The sequence below is a fragment of the Delphinus delphis genome, chromosome 11 (genome assembly GCF_949987515.2).
Source record: "Delphinus delphis chromosome 11, mDelDel1.2, whole genome shotgun sequence".
In the NCBI taxonomy this organism is placed as follows: domain Eukaryota; kingdom Metazoa; phylum Chordata; class Mammalia; order Artiodactyla; family Delphinidae; genus Delphinus; species Delphinus delphis.
This window is the reverse complement of record NC_082693.1, coordinates 88,527,793-88,552,986: the sequence shown is the minus strand read 5'-3', so window position 1 is coordinate 88,552,986 and position 25,194 is coordinate 88,527,793. Positions and strand designations below refer to the sequence as shown.

The 25,194-nt window shown below is 47.6% G+C and overlaps 1 protein-coding gene across 1 annotated transcript in view; it reads left to right on the top strand.

The window, feature by feature from the left end:
- The window catches only part of LARGE1 (LARGE xylosyl- and glucuronyltransferase 1), a 583,936-nt gene that overhangs the window by 442,217 nt on the left and 116,525 nt on the right, over positions 1-25,194 (top strand). Inside the window, exon 7 of the mRNA XM_060025562.1 lies at positions 21,716-21,820. Coding sequence (XP_059881545.1) covers positions 21,716-21,820 — 105 coding nt within the window. The remainder of the gene's footprint in view (positions 1-21,715; positions 21,821-25,194) is intronic.

Here is a 25,194-nt window from a genome sequence, read left to right as displayed (position 1 = left end):
GCCCCCTTTGGCTTCTCACTTCTCACCTGGAATGTTATTCCAAATCTACAGAAGGGGACCAGATGGCATGCTGAGCTCTCTCCGATCAGAGCTGCAGCTGCCCCCACGTACAAGCTCTTTCCAAAGATTCACCACGAGGAGCCTTACACCTAAGTTCCTGGGTCAGCATCTGCCAACAATTGCATAAATGGAGTGGAATTAGAATCTCTCGGGGGCTAAAAGGTTGCAGTTATAACAGGTTCTTCCATTCCTCTGATGCCTTTCATTCAATGACACCTCGGCGGAAAGTTAATTGAAATGGAAAACATCAAGCACAAAGGCAAAAAGGACTTTATAGGTTGTTCAGGATTAGTCTACACTTTGATTTAGGCATAGATGCAAAAGTCACAGGCAAACCAAAAACTTTATGTTTGAAAACTGTTAAGACGGTGATATTTCCAAAACCTTCCTTTCTCTAAGAAAGATTCAAAATACCCCAAATGGGGATATTGATTCAGCAAATAAGGCAGGTCAGGGTTCTTAGGTCATATGGGAGATTTTTTGGTACAGACGGATTAGCGATTATGTCTGTGTCTTAAGCAGCTATGGAATAATTGACAGCCCTAGAATCCTAGACAGTCAGAACTCAGTGGGGCCTTTGGGATGATTTTATGGAACTCTTTCACAAAAGTGGAGGTCAGGGTCTCAGAACAATTGGGCCTGGCCTAGAACTCAGGTCTCTCGTTGCTTATTTCTAGTACTGTCCGTAGTAATGGCTCAGATTATCACAAAGCTGGCCATAATATAAGAAGAAACTGTACAAACAGATCATCACTGTGTGATAGGAGAATTGCTCCAAATGAAGGTATTTCAGAGCCACAAGCTTTTTCTTTGAGTTAGAGTCTACTGATTAGAGTTATGTGGCACTTTTCTTACATAGCCTACGCCCATAATGTTATTTCCAATTCCAGTTACTTAAAGCAGAGTTCATATTTAAAGGCATTCCTCAAGCACTGGCATCCAGAATCCACCTAGATTCTTAACTACCTTTCTGAGTTGTCTAGTACAATAGCATTTTTTTTTTTTTAGCACTCACCCTCATCAAATCTTTTTCAAGAATTCAGTGTAGTTTTCAGAGAAACAACTGTCTTTTCACACTCGTAATTAATCCATTGACATCATATTGACTGAGCATACTTAATTGCAACAACAGGGACGGGTCCACGTGCTGGAGAGCTGCTTCTCGTGAACTTTGTTCTGCGTGCCACGTGCATTGGTCAGTGTAAAAACACACCTGGGAAAGAAGGGAAGGGTTGACAGCAGGCCCTCAACATACTGCAATCCAGTCCCTCCCTTTATGGACCCAGGAAAGAAAGAAAGGTGACCTGGCCATCTTATCAATGTACTAATGACGGACCTTCCCTCAGACACACTCTTAGTACTTTCTAGGAGAGAGTTCTTATCTGTGGATCACTTCTAGCAGCATGTATTGATACTAGGATTGGTATGATGTCTTAGTCTGTTTGGACTGTGGAAACAGACTACCATAGACTGGGTGACTTATAAACAACATATATTCATTCTCAGAGTCCTGGAGGCTGGGGAGTTCAAGCTCAAGGCGCCAACAGGTTTGGTGTCTGGTGAGGACCTGCATCCTGATTCGTGAATGGCCATCTTCTCGCTGTGTCCTCAGGTGGAGAAAGGGGCAGGGGATCTCTCTGGGGTCTCCTTTATAAGAACACTGATCCCATTCATGAGAGCTCCCTCCATGACCTAATCATCTGCTAAAGGCCCCACCTCCAAATAGCATCACATCGGGGATTAGGTTTTTTTTTTTTTTTTTTTTTTTTTTGCGGTACGCGGGCCTCTCACTGTTGTGGCCTCTCCCGTTGCGGAGCACAGGCTCCGGACGCGCAGGCTCAGCGGCCATGGCTCACGGGCCCAGCCGCTCCGCGGCATGTGGGATCTTCCCGGACCGGGGCACGAACCCGTGTCCCCTGCATCGACAGGCGGACTCTCAACCACTGCGCCACCAGGGAAGCCCGGGGATTAGGTTTTGACGTATGAATTTTGGGGGTACACGAATATTCAGTCTGTGGCATATGGTAAAGCAATCTCCTCAGTGGATTTGTGGGACGTGGCTCCATGGACAATAGCACATAAATGGTATGTGTCTGTTGGAATATAAAATAGGGATGTTTCGTGGCAACATGGCTCCCTTTAGTGTAAGTGATGGCAGAATACATAGCTCAGAGACCTCGTATGTTACATCTGGACATCTAGGGTTACATTTGGTAGAGGAAAAAAAGAAAGAGCACTTGCCAGTGCGGGGAGGAGTGGTGGCATGACACCGCCGTCCTGGCTTCTCTCTGCCTCTCTCATGCCTCGTGGTTACTTGACACTAGGAAGGACCTCTGATCCTTGCAGATCTGACCCTTTATGTCATTTCAGTTGCTTAATCCAGTGCACAGATTAAATGTACTTCCATGAAGAAAGCCTCTGATGTATGTTCAAAATGCCACGGGAAAAGGATAAAATGAGTGGTTTTCTCATTTTTCAGGTTTCTGAGAAAACTTTGAGAGAACCCAGACATGTAGTGGAAGCCAGAGGAAGTGAAATGGTCACAGGAACTGAAGGTCAGGACAGGGTTACTCCTGCATGAGTTTAGCTAGAACCAACGAAAAAAAACAGGATCCAGGGCTTCCCTGGTGGCGCAGTGGTTGAGAGTCCGCCTGCGCATGCAGGGGACACGGGTTCGTGCCCTGGTCTGGGAAGATCCCACATGCCGCAGCGCGGCTGGGCCCATGAGCCATGGCCGCTGAGCCTGCGCGTCCGGAGCCTGTGCTCCACAACGGGAGAGGCCACAACAGTGAGAGGCCCGCATACAGCAAAAAAAAAAAAAAAAAAACCAAACAGGATCCAGGAGAGAGAGACAGAGACAGAATGAGGAGGAATTGGCCACAGGCTGCTGGTCAGATGTGCTCCAAGTCAAGGTTCATGTGCAGGGCCTGGTCCCTTGGGGATATGGGTGAACCCTTCTCTCCTTGACTGTTAACTGACTCTCTGTACATCAGCTGTAGCTTCTAGACGCCACCCACCAGGATGGGGTCATTTCAGTTGCTCTCTGGGAGACTCGACTGAGCATATGGATTTGTCCACATTTGGAAGTCTGTGAAAGGACAGCATCTCAAAGTCTTAGCTCTAAGAGTCCCAAACCTTTATATGGTGACAGTGAAGTCAGCTGGTCCCTGGTCCCCTATTAGAAACCAGAGAATGGGAAACAGTTATCAAAAACTCATGGACAACAAGTCACAATCAGAGACCACGCAAGACGTTTAAACAAACAGGAATCTAACAGGCACTATGTTTGTAGAAACACTCTGTTTTATTTATTACTCATTTATAGCCTACTTTATTTTACAAAAGGTTTTAGGCAGCTTATAAGAAAAGTTACCATAATTTATGGACAAGCATCGTCATATCTGACTCTATTTTGAAAGTTGAAGTCTGAGCTTCTGGGCGGTCTACTTGGTCAGTTAGAGGATTCTTGCTCCAAAAGAATATATATCATTTATTTCCCGTGGACTCAGGTTAAACCTGTTGTTTAGTTTTGAAAGGAATTTCTCACCTGGGATTTCCCAAAAGGAATACTGACCTAGCACTGCGGCGGACAGTGTCCTCAAGAGCGCCCCTGCTATAAATGCAACAGAGAGTTTTGTTTTTTGTTTTTGTTTTTACATCTTTATTGGAGTATAATTGCTTTACAATGGCGTGCTAGTTTCTGCTTTATAACAAAGTGAATCAGTTATACATATACATATGTTCCCATATCTCTTCCCTCTGCGTCTCCCTCCCTCCCCCCGCATCCCACCCCTCTAGGTGGTCACAAAGCACCAAGCTGATCTCCCTGTGCCATGCGGCTGCTTCCCACCAGCTATCTACTTTACATTTGGTAGTGTATATATGTCCCTGCCACTCTCTCACTTTGTCACAGCTTACCCTTCCCTGCAAAAGAGAGTTTTACAAAGCACTTCTGTTCCATGTCCAGCCTCACGCTTTTCCCTGAGGGCACGGGACTTCAGCGCAGGCCTGGGCAGCGTGGCTCAGGCACACAGGACTCTGTGATTCTCCCACTGGCCTTCTCTCTGCTGGGCCTTTGGAAGACCTACAGAGCAGATTATCTAGGGTTAATTTTTGGTAGAGGAGAAAAGAAAAAGAGTATTTTGTAAACTATAATATAAATGAATTGAAACGGTCCTCATTTTGACCAAGAAAAGAGGATGAGCCATCTGCAAGGGAGTCCCGCTCGAGCTTCTAAACCTCTGGGCTGAGGGAACGTGTCATTTTTCTGCAGTTTTTGGTCTCTGCGTGAGTTGGGCGTCTTTCCCCTCCTTTGGTGGCTCTGAAATGTTATTCTGACATATCCACCATGCAGCCAGATGCCTTCCTGACCTATTCATTGTCAAGCAGCCCTGAGCCCTAAATAAGGAACAGATGTCATCCCAGGCCTGCTTTCATCCGCCACTCACTACAAAATCGGTGACCTTTTCCAGATCAAGCCTGAGACAACAGCTTCTTTGTGCAGCCAGCCCACCCGAGACAGGCCCGCCAGAGCCGTCCCTACAGTGCCTTTCCTGGAGGCCTCCTGTTCATCCCCAACTCTTTCTGCTTCCCCTGGCGTTCCTGTGAGCAAGGAGAATGTCCTTTCTCCTCAAATGTCAGCTCAGCTCTGCTTTCCCAACCCTGCCCCCCATCTTCTCTAGTGGAGGCTCCGCCCCCATCACTGTCCATCCCTTCGTCTACTTTACTTTCATGCTATCTCTTAGCACCACTCGGCATTCTATCATGTATCTGTTTGTGATCCAACTCCCCTACTAAAGCGAACATGCCAGTAGACAGGGACTTTGGGGTTTTGGCTTTGTTACGTTGCTGTTTATGACTCAGAACCCAGAACAGTGCCTGGCACATAATTGGTGCTTGGATGGATGGGCAAATTTAGATTGAAATGCAGTCTCTGGCTCCTTATGAAAAGCGACTGCTTCATGGTCATCACGCACACATGCATTCTCCCCTCTTGCTCTCCCCCACCGCTGCTCAAGCATCTCCATGACTTTACCAGACAACATTGTTTTGTCCCTTGAATCTGGAAGCCTCCCTTTAGTCTCTATCAGAAAGGATGTCGAAACTATTAAGAGGCGAGGTCTTGAGCATTGTTACCATCGGTGATTCAATGCCATGCCAGGAGAAGACGGTGAGCTGACTGTCGTGGGTATGTTGTCCTTGGCTTTGCTAAGAGAGGACTCTGTCCCAGGAGGGCAGCAATGAGCAGGCTGGTAGAGGGTGGCTTCACTAGCAGAACCCCCAGTGGTTCATGTGGCATGTTTGCTGCTCGGGTTTCGGGGGTGTTGGGTGAGAATAGTCTGTGTCAGGGCTTGAAGGAAGCCGGGGTCCGTCTACGCACCCAGTTCTAGCTGTTAGTTTCAGCAGCCTTCATTTCCAAGTTGATATGGAGTGGCTGAGAAGCGCAATTTTGTTAAGAAACAAGGGTTCTGGTCCATACTCATCTGTGTGATCTTGAGAATATCATTTCCCCCCGCTGCAACTCAGTTTCATCTATTATACCCTGAAAAGGTTGGACTAGATGATCAGTAAGGTTTTTGCCAGCTGTAATATTTTTAACTATATTAAGATCTCCTATTTGTATGGTGTTCAAATTTCCTTTTAAAGTTTGCCTGTTGTTACAATGCCTCCCTAACACATATTTCAGTCTGTTTGGTCATGTGCTTTGTTTCCTTGATGAAGCCGCAGCCTTTACAAAGGAGGCTGTCTTATCTATAGATTTGGCACCCAGAGTGTGGCAAAATGCCCAATACTGGTATGTTCAGTGAACAGCACAACCCAGCCCTTTCCTCTGCATTTGCTTACCTGTTGGTTGTGCAGTGAAACATCCCAAAGACAGGTAACTTGTGCAAAATTCATAAATCATCCATGCATAGGTTCTCAGAACCTGGTCGCCCTTGCATGCCGTCTCTGACACCTCTTAGATATAGAAACTTCTTTTAATCCCCTCTCTTCTCTTTCTCCTTTAACTTCATCCCAGTAAAACAACACTGAGGCTTTGGGGTCACACTTGGATCCCAGCTCCATCGTTTACTCCTTAGCTGTGCGAAACTGGGCTGGTTACCTTCCATCTTTGAGCTTCAGGTTTCGTAATTGTAAATGAGAATAATAATGCTAACTTTGCAGGAGCGTCTAGGACAGCACCTAAGAGGTACTAAATAATTTTAGTTGTTCCCTCCCGGGTTTAGTTCAAGACACCCCTTCCCCCCGAGCTTTCCCAGCCAAGCCTTGGCATTTGTTCTTCAGGCGTCTTAGTTTATGACATCTCTATTATTATCTGTCTTGGAACATCTGAACTGACTTCTGCAAGATGGACCATAGGATGCTAGCAGTCAAGGAGCTTCATGGCACCTACTGAAAGGTTTCCTCCTTTCTTAGCCCGGTGTCCTGAAAACAGCGGGTGCTCCATTCATGCTGCGTGATGGCAAACCATCTTCACACGTGCCCTTGGTTAGGTCACGAGCCCTTGCTCTGCTTTAGTTGTCTCATCATTCAAATGAAAAGTTTGGTCCAGAACATCCCCCAGGCCCTTGCAGCTTTGATATCCCGTGCCGTGATGCTGCGCCAGGTTTCTTACAAAAGTACAAAGGCCTCATCCTCCGTGCAGGACTTTCCCTCTACACAGAGGGGCCTTGCTAAACATGAGAGGCACAATCTTCTTGCATGAGCAGCTGGGGCTCAGCTTTCCTTCAGAAGTGGGCTGGCTTGGCCACTGGCCAGGGGGAAAGACTGGCGCTGGTTTCTCTCCTGGAAGAATATGCATCATGACACGTGTGTAGCAGGCATTGCCATCCAAAGTTGCTGAGAGGAAGAGATCTTGGTTTTTCGCTGAGGAAGTCAGTTACGGGTCTCACCATAGGTAGAGCATCTTGTGAAGGAGAGGTGGGGCAGCTGTAATTAAGTGGTGGTAAATATGAGCTTTGGGGTCAAGACTGCTTGCCTGCAAATTTCAGATCTAGAAAGATCTAATACAGTGACAGTCCAGAATCCCTACCTTTAGATCCCCATTGGCTTTTCTTGACACAGCCAGGTGGAGGCCAGGTGGAGGCCTTCTGCTGCGGGAAGGCAGGGCGGGTGGGGACATGCACGTCCTCTTTTAGGAAGACTCCTTTTCCGGCTTCTCTTCCTCCTTTGTTCAACAGCAGCTAAATACTGGGGGGGCGGGCAGGGAGCAGCCTTCCACCTTGGTCTTCTTCTCCATTAACCTCTCCTGTCCATGAGCTTATGTTTTTTAAATATCATTAAAGATCAAAATCTGTGGTTTGGAACTCAGGCGTAACTTAGGAAAAACAGAACTCTTGACCGCACACAAATTGTGCTACATCCGTACTTTGGAATACCACTCAGCACTGAAAAGAAATGTGATGATAATATATGTAACAACTCGGATGAATTTCAAAAACATTATGCTAAGTACAGGGAGTCCACGCAAAACTACATGCTCTGTGATCTGTGATTCTTTTGATGTGCAATTCCAGGAAAGGGTAAACTGTGGTGACAGGAGGAGATCAGGGGCCGCCTGGAGTGAGGTTCGGGGAAGTGGATTGGCTGCAAAAGGGCCACAGGAAAAACTTAGGCTGTTGGAATAGTTCTGTATCCTGATGCTGGTGATGGTTACGTGACTGTACACAAGTACCACAATTTGTCAAACTACACTTAAAATGGATGAATTTATTGAAGTTTATCGTTCTTCGATAAAGCTTAGGGAAAAAAGAATGACTCCATAATTTCTGGCCTAAGCCACTGAGCAGCTGGAGAGAGTGATCTGCTATTTCCTGACCTGCGTGACGCTGAGGGGAGAGCAGGTGCAGAGGCGAAAAAAATCAAGATTTCGATTTGGGATATTTAAGTCTGAGACGCCTATTAGATGTCCAGAGTAGAGGTGTCAGGTGGGCCGTTGAATTTATGATTCTGGAACTCAGTGTAGAGGTTAGACTGGAGACATAAAGTTTGAAGTTATCAGCCTACAGTTGGCATTTAAAGCAGTGGCCTGGAGTACATGGTGGAGGACACAGGGCAGGGATGGAGAACAGGAGAGCTCTGGGGGGTGAGGGGGTCCGGGGCGTGCCAGCACTTGTAGTGAGAATTCAACAGGATGAACTGTGTAAACATGTCATTGGCGTCTTGCAGTTACTCCTGCCGTGCTAAGGGGACATCACGTGGTTTCATAGAAACAGCCGTTTTCAAATGTGCAGTTCAGCGGCGTTTAGTTATTTACAGCATTACGCAGCTATCTCCTCTCTCTAGTTTCAAGACTTTTCATCACCACAGAAAAACACCGTGTACGCATCAGATAATCACTCCACGTCCCTCCCTCCGCCATCCCCTGCTCGTCACGCGTCTGCTTTCTGTCTTTGTGGGTTCGCCTATGCTGGATGTATCGTATCAGAGGAATCACATAATACATGACCTTGTGTGTCTGGCTGCTTTCATTGAGCATAATGTGCGTGAGGTTCATCCAAGTTGCAGCATGTGTCAGTGCTTCGTTCCTTTTTCTGGCTGAATACATTATTTTATCTTATTATTATTCCACGCCTTTTCCCACACCGACTCCAGAGCATGCATGAGTGAGTGTTCTTGCCTGAGAACTTTTCTCCTTCCATCCTTTCTGCCTGGGCTTTCCTTCCTCCTCGTCCCTGTGCTGATGGGAGTTGCACCGCCTTTTATTTTAGAGACGCGGTCTACGTGCTCCTCAGTGACGGACGCACACCCAGCAGCACCCCTTCTGCGTCCCCCAGGACACAGACAAGAATGGTTTCTTAGATCCCCTCTACCACCTCTTCCCTGGAGCCTGATTGGCTTCAAACACAGGCTAAATGGCTGTTTTTCCAACATGAACATTCAGCGAACAGATATAGAACCTCTAGACACTGTCCACAGTACGCTGAGCGCTGGGAGATCTGGGGTTACAAGAGCAGTGACGTCTACCCCCTTTCCCCACGCGACTCATCCTCTTACCAGATTGCGGGGGAGTAAGCATTCTCATTTCTGCCTCTTGGTCTGGCCCTCGACCCAAGCATGTCGCCTGCATGCAAGGGGATGCTTGTTGACCGTGATGTATGTCTCCAGCCCTTACCTCTCCCAGCACCTCTAGGCTTGTGTGTCTCTAATGTGATATTTCTAAAAGATTTCTAAAAGATTGGAAAAAAAAGTAAAACCCTTGGTTTTTAACTCGGCAAATCATGCACTAATGCATTCCCACACAGCAGCAAGAATTTTCTTTTCAGAACGTTCAGATCACGTTGGCCCCTCACTTACAGCACTGCCGTATTGCATCACCCAAAGGGGCACTGTTCCCATTGTCTTCTTTGCAAGTGGTGCTCTGGTGTTGTGCCTGAGACCCTTTACTTTCGCCCCCTGCTTGTCCTGCCTGGATAAACCCCCTTACTCTGGGCCCTGACCCACTTCAGCCTCATCTCTCTCACCATCAGCTTACCATCTTCTCCTTGGTCTGTGTGTCTCAGTCCCACTGGCCTTGAGTCCTTTGAGACGTGTGTTTTCCTCCCGACACCAACTAATTCTTCAGTTCTCTGAAGACACCACGTAGGTGTCCTACAGTTCATTTCAGTTCTGACACTACTACCCAGTGTTAGCACAGAACCCACAGGTTAAGGTCTCAGACCCACAAGACCACCTGTACTTCAGGCACCAGTCACAAGTATTGGGTCCCGGGGTTACCCATACTTCTGTCCAATTTGGCTACAAAGTTGGGGGTTTCCAAAACCCCCTCTCCTCAGGTAGGTTTGCTAATTTGCTAAAATGACTCACAGAACTTAGGGAAGAGCTTTATTTACTGTTACTCGTTTATTATAAAGGATGCAACTCAGGAACGGCCAAATGGAAGAGATGCGTAGGGCAAGGCATGGGGGGAGGAGCGTCCCCTCTGCGGGACCACCACCCTCCCAGAACCCCTGTGTGTTCACCGACTCAGAAGCTCTCAGCCTGTAGCCTGTTGTTTAGGGGTGTGTGTGGAGGTTCCAGCAGGCAGACGTGGGTGAATCATTGACCATTGGTGATTAACGCAGTCCCCACCCCACCTAATTCTCGCCCGGAGGTTGGGGAGTGGAGCTGAATATTCCAAGCTTCTAATCAGGGGTTGGCTTTTCTGGCAAGCAGCCCCCATCCTGAAGCTGTCTAGGGGCTTCCAAGGGTTTCCTCATTAGAACAAAAGATGTTCTTATCACTCAGGAAATTCCAAGGATTGTAGGAGCTCTGTGCCAGGAAGCAGGGACAAATACCAAATATCTTTCTGTGACACCACAGCCTTCATCTTGGTCAAGCTTCCCACTGCAAGGTTTTAACAATCACTGTTCGCCTTGCCGTGACACTCTAACCATCTCCCTTCAGATCTTGATTTAATCCTGATTTCTTCAGGTAACCTCCTGGCTGACGTCTCCTCTTTCAGACCCGGTGCATTACTCTGGAGCTCTCCCTCCCAGTTCTTTCAGAGTCACAGTTCCACATTTGTTGGTGTGATTGTCTAGTGACCTTGCCCTATGGGATGGCTGAATTGTGTGTCCCAAAAAGTTCATCTGTTGAAGTCCTAACCTCCAGTGTCTCAGAATGTGACTGTATTTGGACTTAGGGTCTTTAGAGAGGTCATTAGGTAAAATGAGGTCATTAGGATGGGCCCTGACCTGATATGATTAGTGTTCTTATAAGAAGAGGAGATGAGGACACAGACACACAGAGGAATGACCACGTGAGGACCCAGAGAGATGACCATTTACAGGTACAGGAGAGAGACCTCAGAAGAAACAACTTTCCAGAACCTTGATCTCAAACTTCTAGCCTCCAGAACTGTGAGAAAATAAATAGCTGCTGTTTAAGCTACCCAGTCTGTGGTACTTTGTTACAGCATCCCTAACAAACTGATACACACTACAAGGATGTTAGGTCCACCGAGGGCAGGGAGCATCTCAGGGTTTACCCATCATTGCATCCCCGAAGCCCAGCACGGTGTTTGGCTTTATACGTATTCAGTAACTATTTGGTGAATGGATGAATGACCTATCTCAAGGTGATGACAGACATCTTTGAAATATGGACGTCTCATAAACCCTGTACTGTGTGGTTCCAGGCCAATGTTCCCGTATCCTTTCAGTATCTCTGTTTTGAATTTCCTGCCTGTCTTTCCTCCCTGAAGGAGCATTACTTCATCTCGATAATCTGCCCAAAGACCAGCCTTGAGAATATAGAGAGATTTTGTGCTCAAGCTTCCTGAGTGCTTCTTAGCCACGCAGGGGCCTCTCCTGGTAACTCCCACCTTCCAGGCTGTGTTTCAGACTGTAAAGTTTGCTCAGTATCTGGCTTCTGCATAAGTAGAGTATCAATGAGTAATAATACTGTAATCTCAGAAATGCTATTGGGGAAAAAAAATTAAGTAATAGCTACATAAGACCCAGAAAGGCTTGGTAATGATGATAATACTTAAAGTTGAATGGTAGTTTACAGTTTACAGCCTTTCATTTCACTCTAAAAACAACCTTATGATGGCATGATGGTGAATTTTATCATCATCCCTTTTATAAAATGAAAATAATAAAACAATAATAAAAAATAAAGTTCAAAAATGGAGTAGTTTGGGCTTCCCTGGTGACGCAGTGGTTGAGAGTCCACCTGCCGATGCAGGGGACACGGATCCGTGCCCCAGTCCAGGAAGATCCCACGTGCCGCGGAGCGGCTGGGCCCGTGAGCCATGGCCACTGAGCGTGCGCGTCTGGAGCCTGTGCTCCGCAAGGGGAGAGGCCACGACAGTGAGAGGCCCGCGTACCGCAAAAAAAAAAAAAAAAAAGGAGTAGTTTGGGCCCAGGTTGCAGTTAATAATTGGAAAAGCCAGAACTTAAATATTGCCCTTTGAATCCTGCAAGCAAGTGCTTTTTCTGCAACCCCAGTGGGAAAAGTGAGAGGATTGCTCCTAGGCACTATTATTAGTGATTCAAGGAGTGTCTGTGAATGAAAGATCTGAAAGATACCAACCAATTGTGCTTTTAAAAAGAGACCGACCCAAGAAGTCCATGGATGGCCCTGGTAGCTGGATGCAGGCCAGCTCTGCTCCGCGAGCTGAGGCCTCATCTGAGCGGTGACGGCAGCCGACCGTCCTGGGAGTCTGTGTGATAAAAGCAGCCTTGGAAGAGAGCCCAGCGGCTGGCTCCGCATCCCTTTTTCATTTTTCCCATTTCCAAAGACCAAAGATCACGGAAGGAAGAAGAGAGAAATCATTATTTGAGGCTGAGCAGGAGTTTTTAAACTGTACATTAAGTTAATGCGGGCCCTCTTGGGGCTGACTTGGGGGATAGGGAAGCTTGGTATTGCATCTCAGCAGATGGAATATCGTTCTCTGGACCTTTATTGGATGGCAGGCTCTTTTCTGAGTCTCAGGCCTGCCTTTTCCGTTCTTCCTCGATGTCCCTGGGTAGGACGTGCTCTCAGCTCAGCGCCCTGGTATTAATGCTGAAGGAAATTAGACTCAGAGGCCCCGATGGGATCCAGAGGGCTCTGCAGAGTCCTAGACCCCTGCCTGCAGCCCCAGGGGGCACCACGGGCAGGAACGGGAGGGCTAGACACCTTGACCAGCCTTTCCACCCATCCTCTCTAGGTCCTTTGGAGCTTTGCCCACAGCTGTGTCAGCTGCAGCCCTTCCCCTGGGGAGAGGAATGCCTTGCAGATTGTTCCTAACCATGAATTTAGGTGTAAAACATAGACTTTTGCAACACAGAGACCGGAACACAAGCCCCCGCTCTGTGGTCCTTAGTCACATGTCCTTGACACGTGACTTTCCCCTCTCTTAGCCTCAGTTTCCCTTTCGAAAGATGAGATGAGCACCGTGCCCACTTCACTGGGGTTGTTGTAGGGCACTCTGAGATGATGCAAGACAAACATGTATCCCGGTGCCTGGGCAAAGTGCTCACCGAGCAGGGGCTGCCCTGAGAAGAACAGCCTCCCCTCGCGGGGCAGCCACGCGCACACACGCAGCACAAGTGCGAGAACATGTGTGGGGACAGCCCAGCACAAGGAGGATGTTGAGAAAGGCGTTGCTAGCCCGAATAAAGAGATCTCATGGTCATGTTGGAAGGGAGCTTTGAGGTCATCAAATCTTGTGTTTCTGCTCAGTGCAGGTAATCCGCCTACAGCATGCCTGCCGGGTGACCTCCCGCTCCCAAAGGTCCCCAGACCTACTTTGCATCAGAATTCCTGCAGCTGTCCTTTGCAGAGAGACCCCCTGGCCTCACCCTGAGAGAATCTGCTTCTGTAAGAGTCCAGTGGGGTGTGCAGAGAGCAGCCAAACCATTCGAGAAGCTTTTTGCAGAGATCATGCAGTCCCGAAGGCAGTGTTTCCTTTACTGCTGTGTCTCCAGCAGTTGGTACAGGGCCCAGTGCACAGCAGGGACGTGGTGAATACCTGCTGGATGGGGGTGGAATCACGCAGCCTCGGAAGCCGTGCCCGGGAGCTTCTCCCTGGAAATGCAGCTGACTTCTGTCTGGGTGAACTCCAGTGATACTTAACGGTCTTGCTTACAAGAAGCAAAATCTATCTTCCTTCAATCTTAACTCATGCAGCCTATTTCTACCTTCTAGAGTGAAACTGATTCTAATTCCTCTTAGAAGGGATTATCCCTCAGCTATAGAGGTCAGTAAGGGTGAAGTATTTTTCTCCAGATGAAATCAGGGTTGGCTGAACAAGGTATAAACTGGAGCCGGGGGTGCTTCGTCAAGCAGCCCCAAGGAAACAAAATGATGGGCGACAGGACCTTTTTAACTAGAGCACATGGATTCCATCTCAAGGACATGCAACATAAACATGGGGCACATAAACCTGGTTCAGGGTCCCCATGCAGCCCCGTGAAATAGAAACCTTTACCATTTTACAGAGGAGGAAGCTGAGGAACTAAGAATTTGCCCAGGATTACCATTCAAGCGTAGAAGAGCTAGAAATTTGAACCAGATGAGAATTATATTAAAGTTTAAGGGAAGAAGAGGAGGCCAAGTTGGAGAAGCTTAAGCATAGAAAAAAAAAAAAAAAACAGGGAACGTAGAGTCGGTGGTGGAGTCCTATATCTTGCGTTGGCGGCGTGTTTCTAAACACCTCCATCCCCTTCTCTGGGCTTCATCTGTCAAACTAGGCAGTTCCAGAGGAATTATTAAGCCCTCTGCAGCTCATGTGAACCTCTGTGTTCCCAGAGTGCATTTAGCTACAACCAAACGGAAGAAGTCAGAACTGTGAAACCTGCAAGTTCCGAAACAGTCCTTTTCAACCCTTTCAGGCCTGTTGAAATACCCTTTTGTGTCCCATCTTCTCGGGAGATGTTTTATTGTTCTACACCCACTAGCCGGGGGCACCTATGGCTGTGAAGCGGTTCTTTCAGATGTTTAGTAAATGGCAATGTGATACTCTTACGTTTTCCTTATTACAGCCATGCTGTACTCAGACATGCATGGAGGAATGGTACTATTAGAGGCTTTTCTGTTCTAAAATAGCTTAGTCGAATACACATGAGGTTGGAAGGGCATTGTTTTCCCTGCTGATACTCAGGGCAGCCCCTGGTGATAACATTTTAATATTCCCCTCCTGCTATAAGCACAGCTGGTTGGATGTGCAGCAGTGGTTGGCAGACTCCCCCTGTGCACCCAGGAGCTTTCCTGGGGGTGGGAAAAAGGTAGCACCGGAAGCAGCCATCATCGGGGCCAGAGCTACCTGCTCCTGCTGTTCACCTGGAGAGGCTATAACTGGTGCACAGCCACTTCCACGCCATTCACATGGAGCTCACCAGTTCTGGATGGTCTAGGTTTGTGGGTTGTAGATAATATTTATTTTCCATTTCTTCATTCGTTCATCAGCCCGCCGTTCATCCACACTGTACTAGGCCTCAGGAGCTTACATTTCTCACTCAAGGAAGCAAAGTCATTAAATTTGTACTTTTAAAATATTTCTGCGGCTGAGTAAAGCAAAATAGAATGGGAAGGGGCACCGCTGAGGGAAAGGTGATCGAGGATGAATCTGCTAAGGTATCAGGGAAAGAGAGATGATGAGGACAGAGCAAGGGAGGGGATGAGGCTGAAAAATAATAGATAAAATCTGGAGGAGTCGGTTATGGCAATGATGTGAGGGGTGAGGAGAGGGGGGTGTCAAGCTCGATTCAAAGGTCCTGGCTTCAGTGACAAGTGAAACCTTGATGCTACTAACCGCAAAAAGGCAGGAGTCAGACATTATTTAGGAAGAGAAAAGTGTGCATTTGATTTTGATCAGTTTGAGTTGAAGGTCGCTGTGAAAGAGCCAGATGAAGATAGTTGGATGTAAGAGTAAGAAGCTCTGGAAAGTAGTCCGATACGGAGATGGGTGACATCTTCCCCTCAGTGGTATTTGTTTTTGTTCTTGTTTTTCTGTGGTACGCGGGCCTCTCACTGTTGCGGCCTCTCCCGTTGCGGAGCACAGGCTCCGGACGCGCAGGCTCAGCGGCCATGGCCCACGGGCCCAGCCGCTCCGCGGCATGTGGGATCTTCCCAGACCAGGGCACGAACCCGTGTCCCCAGCATCGGCAGGCAGACTGTCAACCACTGCGCCACCAGGGAAGCCCCCCTTAGTGGTATTTGAAGCTGTTGAGTTAGATTCCATCATCCAAGGATACGACGTAGAGCAAAAAGAGGGGGCAAGGATGGGAGTTGGGGAGCCCAGCATTCAGGGGAGACAGAGGGAGGGGACCCCCATGAAGGAGGTGGGGAAGGAATGTCCAGAGGGAAGAAAACAGCTAGGAGACTAGTGTCACAGAAGCTAAAGGCTTCGAAAAGTTTCAGCGGGGCTGGGGAAGGGCCAGCAGCGTGGCAGCTGGGGGAGCAGCTGGCTGAATTTCGCAGAGCCCAGCCTATGCAGCTAGGGTCAGTGCTTGAGTCGGAAAACTTAGACTTTCTGAACAATGACCATCACAATAGGGAAAAAGGGAGATGCCTTTAGTTGAGCATCTAACCACGAACCAGGCACTTTACGGTACTATCTTATTTATCAATACATCCATTCTTAGAGGCAGGGGGTGGGGATTCTGTTCTTGCCCTTTTACTGATAAGGAAATTGAGGCTCAGAGAAGTTATGCCTTGGTCAAGCCATACAGAACTGGAGCTTGAACTCTGTTTTGCCTGGTTGTAAAACCCTTTGTCTTTCTAATTTATACCTGGTGGGCAAATGCCCCGCCTACCCTGTCCACATTCAGTGTGCCACGTGGAAGCGTCACCAATCCCTGCTTCCCTGGGGCCTCACCTCCTGAATGGCAGCAGCCCTGCCTGGAGCCAAAAGCTGCGGAAGGAGGGAACCAGGGGAGTTCCCGGTCTGGAGCCATCCGTCTGCTGGCTGGTGACACCGACACCGGGGCCCCAGCAGAATAGCAAGCTTGTTCGCTCTTGTCTGGCTGTTAGTGGTGATGTATGAATAAGCAAAGAAGACAGCTTCATTTTCATAAGTTAACTTGTGCCGAGAGTAAGGAAGACGGGAAACAGTGCACTTAATCATAACCACAGGGCCAGCGCAGAAAACAATGACAGAGCCTTTTCTGTTCATCACAGTGTTTTATTATAATAACTCCTATTATAGAGGAGACAGGGGGTGTGGAATGCTGAGGGCGGCAGCACACCAGCATCCCGCGTCATCTCCCCAAGAGGAATCCTTGGGGTTGTACGTCTTCATGGGATAGCAAGCCCAGGATGGGTTTGCATCATCAAGATTAAGGCTTTAGACTTTGACCTCTGGAGACGAGGCTGTAGTTGCCACCTGGCTGGTGAGCTGGGATTGCCAGAGCTGTGAAAATAAGCTGTCTCATATGTGCTGTCACCGGGGACCTGAGGACAGCTATGCCCAGAACAGTGTTCCAGGACAGCAGTGCTACCCGAAAAGCTTTGGGGGAAGCCTGGGAGCTTGGAGGTCTGTGTGGAAGGGGCAGGTGTGGCCTGCAGTGTGGCAGGGACTGCAGGAGACAGGAAACGGGCATCACCCACTCTCCCCATAGAATCCACTATTCCCTGCGCTCCATTCCTCCTACGTATCAGCGTTTCTGTCATTGCATGTACCGCGCTGCTTCATAATTGTTTACCTGTCTCCTTCCAACTGCCTCTAGGGTGCAGACTGTGTTTTATCTGTCTTTGATTCCTTAGTATTTTGTGTGGTATCTGACACAAAGCAAACCCTCAATCAACATCAAACTGAACGAAAGTGTAGGTAGGGTAAGGATTGTGTCAGCTAAGGAAGGGAGGGAACAGCTAAGACCGAAGACGCCGAACCCAGGCCAATGGGGCAGAATATTGGGCCAGGGAATTCTGGGTATGATGACAAGAGTAGATACCTACTGAACATTTTACTATTTTCTGGGCATTGTTAGTGGTGATGTTTGAATAAGCAAAGAACACAGCTTCATTTTCACAAATTAACTTGTGCCTAGAGAAAGAAAATGTTCAATTCTGAGGTGTGTACTTTTGTCAATGCCATGTTATAAATGAATGAAGAAACAGGCACAGAGAGGTTAAGTAATTTGTCTAAAGTCACACAGCTAGCACCTGGGTGAGGAGCCAGGATTGGAAACCAGGCAGTCTGGCTCTGCCATACACTTTCTTCACCACTTTACTGTGCTCAAGAAGTGTAACACGAGGCGGCCACTGAATTCTGCTGGTTGATGCGCTAGATTTAGACACCACGTGAGTTTTATTGTTTGCTAGGGGCCGTGCAAGGGAACTCACTGATAACCAAAGCCAGGACAGAGCTCCCAGACCCTGATCAATAATTCTCAGATTTTAGTGTGCATCCGGATTACCTGGGGGATTTTTTTTAATGCAGGTTACTAGACCCAGTGGCCAGAGTTCTTATTTAGAAGTGTTATGTGATGAGGGAATTAGTATGTGATATTACTCCCATACTCCCAGATCCTGAGAGATAAGACAAAGGAGAGCAAAATGTCACCTTATTTTGCTGATAAAAGTGAAATTGGAGGTTTTGACTTAGATGTGCGTCTACGGTGGATATTCATAATACCAACCCCGGAGCTGGAATCGCCCACCCTGTCACAGGAAGCGTGGGGCGACTGCAGCCTCATCCGGAGGGGACCTGCCCTGTACAACTGATCCAAGGTGGAGCTCTGCTGGCACACTGGCTCCTAGGAGGAAGATGAAGGAATAGCTAGGCCACCTGAGCTCGGTTCTCTCTGAAACTCACCAGGTCAGGTAGCTCCTTCCCTGCCCTTGGGGAAGAGGAAGGATTGGGGTAAGAAGCCGGGAAATCCCTCCTTCACAAAACGAAAGATGTAGAGGGAAGCAGCCTTCCGGTCACAGTTAACTTCACAGTTGAGGCCTGGGAATCTGCACTCTTAACAAGAAGCCCAGGTGTTTATGTAGCAGTTGGTCCTCAGACCACACTTAAAGAAACAAACTTCTAGAAGGAATTGTTGTGCTAGAGGGCCTTCAAAAAGAAAACCATTTGGATGGGCTCACTGTCTTTCAGAAGCTGACCGATGAGCTTGAATGATGATATTTAAGAAGAGCTATTACTTATATAGTTTTTAATATGTCCCAGCCTCTGTGGTTAGCCCTTAACACATATGAAGTCATTTAAACATGTGAAGTCACAGCAGTTAGATACTGGGGCACAGAGAGGTTAAGTAATTTCTTCAAGGCTACACAGCTAAAAAGTGGCAGAGCTAGAAATAGGAACCAGGCAGCCTGGCCCCAGCCTTCCCCTCTGGCTACACGGCCGCACGTGGTTTCCGGTCCACGGACACAGACCTCTGCAGGGGTGAAGGCAGTTAGCCCAGGGTATTCACAAGCCCACTTGCAAAGCCCAGCTGTCGCTTTAATCATCGACAAAGCAGCTAATGAATTCATCTAAAAAAGCAAAATGAAATCTTAGTAGCTGTTTATTATTTTGCATTCTCAACCAGTGGATATTAAAATTACAGCTATCATGTTGCTAATTAAGGATTTTGTTTTCTTAACCTTAAAGAGGACGGGCATATGTGAAAGGGCCGCTTGCCACCATCAAAGGATATGCAGCCCAGGTGCAAAGTGACAGAAGGAGAATTTGGATGTTATCCTTTGAGATAACATGGCTTAAGGTTAACCACGCAAACTGCTCCTTCTCTGAAGATGAAGCCCTTGAGTTGAAGGCTCCAGTAGAGCAACCCATATAAAAGATGCTTTCAGGTGCTGCCACCCCATCTTTGCAGTTTTCCATGCAACTGAGGAAGACGCCAGAGTTCCCAGAGCTGAGTGAGAGAATATGTTGATGTTGGCGAGTGGGGAGAGGATGAAATGCTTTGCAACCTCAGAAATGTGGGGACACTAATACAGTAACGTAAGTGGTCTCCATTCAGGAGAGGTTTACGCACCAGATGTCATTTATTTAGCAGACATTTATTCATGCCTATTAGTGTGTTAGATATTATGCACTCCTTGCCCTTGGACAAATGGAGAGGTGGACATTTACAGATGAGGCGTGAGTGCTTGAACATCACCCATTCTGTCCTTGACAGGACATAAGTCAGCTGATGGCAAAAATAACGGGAGGAAGCGCTAAGTCGAGATGTCCCCCATCTAATGCGGGAATTCACAGGCTGCTTCTTGCCAGAGATGGGCCTGAAAGGATTACTGGTAGGGAGTGGCAGGGGGCAAGGCTGGCGAGAGCTGTACGAGCAAGACGTGGAGATGAGGACACAAGCAGTAAAGCTATGCATTTTCGTGTGGCTGTTAGGAAAATTCATCTGAAGAGTAGGTCGAGGCAGAATACAATTCACGGCATGTCCGAAAGTGGAATTTGGACTTTCAGATAGCTGAAGATTAGCTCTCCTGAAATTCAGATGGCCACCCTAAACTCAGTGAAACGTCATTCCCCTTTATCGGTTCTGAGCACATGACACCCCTCTTTCATCATGCCAAAAAAAACCATGGTGACGCCAACCAGGGGTCATTAGTAATAACGAACCAGCTACCCCAAGGACCCCACATGCCCTTTGAGTCCCAGCCTCGGAGTGAGGTTATTAAACAGGCTCTCCAACAAGGTTACAGCATCAGGACTCGGCACACAGCTTGCTCGGCTGAGGGCACCGCGCCTTTCAGATCTGTTGTGCACGAACGTCCCAAGCTTGTTGCATGTGGAATTGATTAGCTCTTGCACTTTCTGAATTGGTGACCTGTTTTTCTGAGGGATTCTACACGTTTTGGTTGTGATTATATACAATGACACAGTGGGTGGTAGTGTTTTTCCTATGCCGCTAATTTATGTATTTGTGCTGGGGCAGTGATTTAGATGGGAGCTCGATAAATTGATCAAATAAATTACACCAAACCCACACACCATCATTTCAGGGAGCTGTCATCACACCAAAGAGGTTCTATGTCGCCCAGCGTGGTATTCCAGGAGAACCGTCGTGTTTTCTTCACGGGCTGCTAGGCTTTCATTTGGTCAGAAAGAGCTTTATTTCTCAGACAATATAAGGATTTTAGCTCCAGAAGACATCAGTTAGCTGTGGAAGACAGTGCCCATTAGTCCTGTGGCCTTTAGCAAGTTACTTACATTTCTGAGTCTCAGTATCTCATCCTATAAAATGTGGACTTATAATTTCTGCCTCAAATGTTTGTTGTAAAGGGAAGCAGTGATGCAGAGACAGTGGAAAGAATCTGGATGTCAGATAACTATAGATTCATATCCTGGCTCCAGGATACGCAAGTTATACAAATCACGGTCCTCAGTGCTCCTAGTTTGTAAAGTGCTGTTGATAGTAGTTGCAAGGGAATACCTTCTGCACGTGGCATGATAGGGTTGTCTAATAGAAGATAGTTGATTCTGATGGCTGCCTGCCCCACCTAGAAGACCTGAGTCCGGAAACATTAACACTCTAAGAAATTGGGGTGAGTGGAGGACTCACCTGAGGTGTTAAAGCTGCTAAGAAATTGATTGAGAGACCTGACTCGCCTTTGATGTTGGCCTCAGTACAGTAGAGGGCGAGGCCCACGTCAAAGCCGAGCTCTGGGGACAGAGAAGCAATTGTTCCTCTAGAAAACACGCCTGCCTTGACGTGATGCTTGTTGACAAAAGACAAAGTGGATGTGAGAGTAAAAACGCGGCAAGAATGTGGCTCTTCTCTGGGGGCTCCCTTCTCATGAACCAAGGGTCCTTTCTTCCTCTCTGAGTGAGAAAATTACCTCAACTCCTGCCTCAAAAGCCAATAAATTAATATACCTTGGGAAATAGTGAACTGGAACATTTGAAGAAGAGTATGTAAGTAAATAAATACGTGTTCACGTGAGTTAAGGGATAGATGGACAGATGGACGGATGAATAGTTTGGGATTCTGGCTTTGTCACAGATTAACTGGATGACCTTGTTAATTAAGTTAATTAAGTACTCTGGGCGACCTCCATTTCTTTTCTATAAAATAGGGATAATGAAAATGGCTGGGCTGCCTAAGTGTGAGAATTAAACATATTAATACAAATGAAGTGCTGAGATAAGAGTTTGGCACCTCATGAAAGCTCCCAATAACAAAACCTGTGTTACGATGATTTGCCATTGTTGTATCTGCCGTTCAGTACTCACTGTGCCACGTGGCTTGGCTTCTTTTAAGACCTTTGCATTCTCTGTACTTCACAGGTCAACAGGTCCTGGGCCTGGTAGAGAACCAGAGTGATTGGTACCTCGGAAACCTGTGGAAAAATCACCGCCCTTGGCCTGCCCTTGGAAGGGGCTACAACACAGGTAAGTCATGAGGGTGGCTTGCTGGGGGTGGGACAGGACGTGGGCCAAAGCACGGGAGAAGGCCACCTGGTTGCCTGAGTTCTGCACTGGACGGTACATAAGGCGTTGGCCTCCTGGTTCTTGCTTAGGGCTGCAGCTACAGGCAAAGTCGCTACTGGGCCGTGGCAGTCCGTGGCATTCTCACCAAAAAGCCCCTCTCCGGACTGACCGTCAGCCCCAGATCCAGCGGGACAGCTTTACGAGTGTGACCTGTATAGGTTCCTTGGCTCTGTTAATAGAGACTAGAGATCATCGTGTCCACTTTAGGTCCCCAGGGTCTGTGTTCATCCTCAGCATTCAAGATTCATCTTTGTATGGGGAGCAAAGTTGCTGATGTGTATTGACTCAAAGTTTCTTGTCAGAAGTGACATAATTTCTTTTCTGTTTTATTTTGTTTTGTTTTTTCCCTTTTTTTGTATAATTGAAGTATAGTTGATTTACAGTGTTGTGTTAGTTTCAGGTGTACAGCAGTGATTCAGTTATACGTGCATACATATCTTTTTGTTTCAGATTCTTTTCCCTCATGGGTTATTAGAAAATATTGAATATCGTTCCCTGTGCTATACAGTAGGTCCTTGTTGGTTATCTATTTTATATATAGTAGTGTGTATATGTTAATCCCAAACTCCTAATTTATCCCTCCCCTCCCTTTCCACTTTGGTAACCGTAAATTTGTTTTCTGTCTCTAGGTCTATTTCTGTCTTGTATGTAAGTTCATTTGTATCATTTTTTTTTAGATTCCACATACAAGTGATATCATATGATATTTGTCTTTTTCTGTCTGGTTTACTTAGTATGATAATCTCTAGGTCCATCCATGTTGCTGCAAATGGCATTATTTCATCCCTTTTTTATGGCCGAGTAGTATTCCATTGTATATATGTACCACATCTTTATCCATTCATCTGTCAAGGGACATTTACGTTGCTCCCGTGTCTCGGCTCTTGTAAATAGTGTCACAGTGCACATTGGGGTGCATGTGTCTTTTCGAGGAGCTAACATGAAATTGGCTAAAGTATACCCTGCAGTCATGCTCCCCTTCGAGTAGTGTGGCCAAGTGCAACCCGACCATGTGCCTGGAAGAAGAAAAGGCAGAAATATTTGGTAATTGGTACTTAGGGATACCACAGCCCCTAAACACCATGTGTCTGAAATCAAATCCATTTTCTACCTTGCTGCTAACCCAAAATGTGCACCTCCTCTTTTCTTTCTGTCTCTGTTAACAGCATCATTCATTCATTCTTTCTTTCTTTCTTTGTGCAGCTCTTGTCTGTCTAATGCTTACTGTGCACTAGGCCCTATGCTAATACACCAGACACAGCCCATGACCTCGTGGAGCTTATAAAGGATGAAACTAGAGCAACCTCCCTCTCCTTAGGCCCACGTCCTGCCACTGTCTACCTATGAAATGCCTCTGAATTCTGCTTCTTCCCCTCCATCCTCTTTGCCACTACCTGGAACTGGAACTTGGAGCTCAGGGGGCAGTAGGGTAGGTCCGGCCAAGAAGGGCTGGGACCTGGCATCTGGGACCAGCTGTACTGCGTTGGGGCAGGGGTCTGGGCATGGCGCCACCTGAAAGTGGTAGGTGGTAGCCTGTCCTGGACACTAAGGTCGGTCTGTAGTGGGAAGAGCCAGACTCAACTCTGAGAGCTGAGGGTCAGATTCCTGAGAGGTCAGGTGCAAACACGGAGCCCCAGAGGCCACAGGAAAAAGGCTGAGAGTCAAGCTTCCAGAAGTGAAAGTTCCGAGGTCAGGTCAGAGCGGGGGTCAAAGCTGGAATAAGACAAGGAAAGAAAGGTCCAGGGTCAGTGTCCTGGGCAGCCAGAGGTTAGGGAGGCCTTCACTGAAAGCTGTCCTTTGCACTGGGGGGACATTCCTTTAGCCAACGTTTGCCAGAACGTCCAGGCATGCCTCACGGGATGTAACACCTACCAGGCATCACAGCCTGCAGGGGTTGCAATGGAAGAATGGTAACCACCAGCCCGTCACAAACCCAGGCTGCATCCTGGAGGCTGTGCTGGGCATTCACCCGTGAGTTGCTGGATGGTGGGAAATTCTGGGGAGTCCCTGAGAGGGGCCAGGTTCAGGGAGGGAGCGCAAAGGGGCTCAGAGCAGCAGCTTTTCTTAGCTGATTAGAGGTATTTTGGTGTTTTAATAATGGGTAAGCCTCTGCATGCCAGCTAAGTATTGACCCGGTGCTGTCCCTGGTGCGTTCTAGGTGTTCATCTCATCCGATCCTCACACTAACCTCATGAGGCAGGGGCTATTCTTATCTCTGTTTTATACCCAGGAAACTCAAGCTTAGAGACTGAAAGGATGTAGTCTGATAAGTAAGGAGCCTATTAACTGCTAACCTTCCTAGCTTGAACTTTAGTGGCTTCTATTCTATCAAGAATACTTTTTTTAAATGTGGAGTCCTAGACTCTTGAAAGGTCTGGGGAGGGGTCCAGGATTCTGCCCTAAAGGAAGCCTCCAGGATGTTTCTGGAGCAGAAGGTCCAAGGGTCTGCTCTGATAAAACGTGGCACCCCATTACCCCTTCCCGCAAGCTTCCCCAGGAACTGTTTTCTCAGCGCATTTGAGGCTGGACCCTTTAGGAACCCACACTGGGCCAGTGAGAGGGCCCCCCATGCTGCTTCTGCTCAGCAAGTGATCACCTCATGTTGATCTCCTGTGCCTGGGTTTCCACACATTCACTCCCGGCTTTCCTACAGCTCGGGACACCCATGCTTATCAGGTGGGAGAAGGGGCATCTCAGGTGAGCCCTGGCGTGTGTTTAGTTCCTGCCTTCCACAGCATAGAATAATAGAAAATGTCACATGGAGATGAACTGCAGTGCCTCTAGGACACAGCATCGGGGTCATGGTTATCTGCATCAAACAGAAACCACCGGTCATCAGTCTGGGTTTGCAGGAGGAAGAACAATGTAGCACACTGGGGAATTTATGATGACCCAAATGGCATGTCCCCTCCTTCAGGAGACAGACAGGTACCTAAACCCTCTGCAGCCCCTACTTGATAGACCAAGGCAGTGAGTTGCTTCCCTTCTGGCTGCTTCTAAGAGGGCAGAGCAGATGGGAAAAAGCCCTGTTAGAAGTGATGTATCCATTTAAATAAGCCAGTGACACCAAGTGATCGTTAGAAAAGGATTTCTGCGACATCGAAATGCATTGACTTTCATGATGGGAATTTGTTATTTTAAGACTGAGGATTGTGCCACACATCAGTGGATGAGTCATCCAGACACTTAGATTCTAACAGAAATTGTCAGGACTCCACTGGAGAGAACCTGCGCCCCTGAATCCCAGCGCATCTCAAGCCTCCAGACGGGGTATC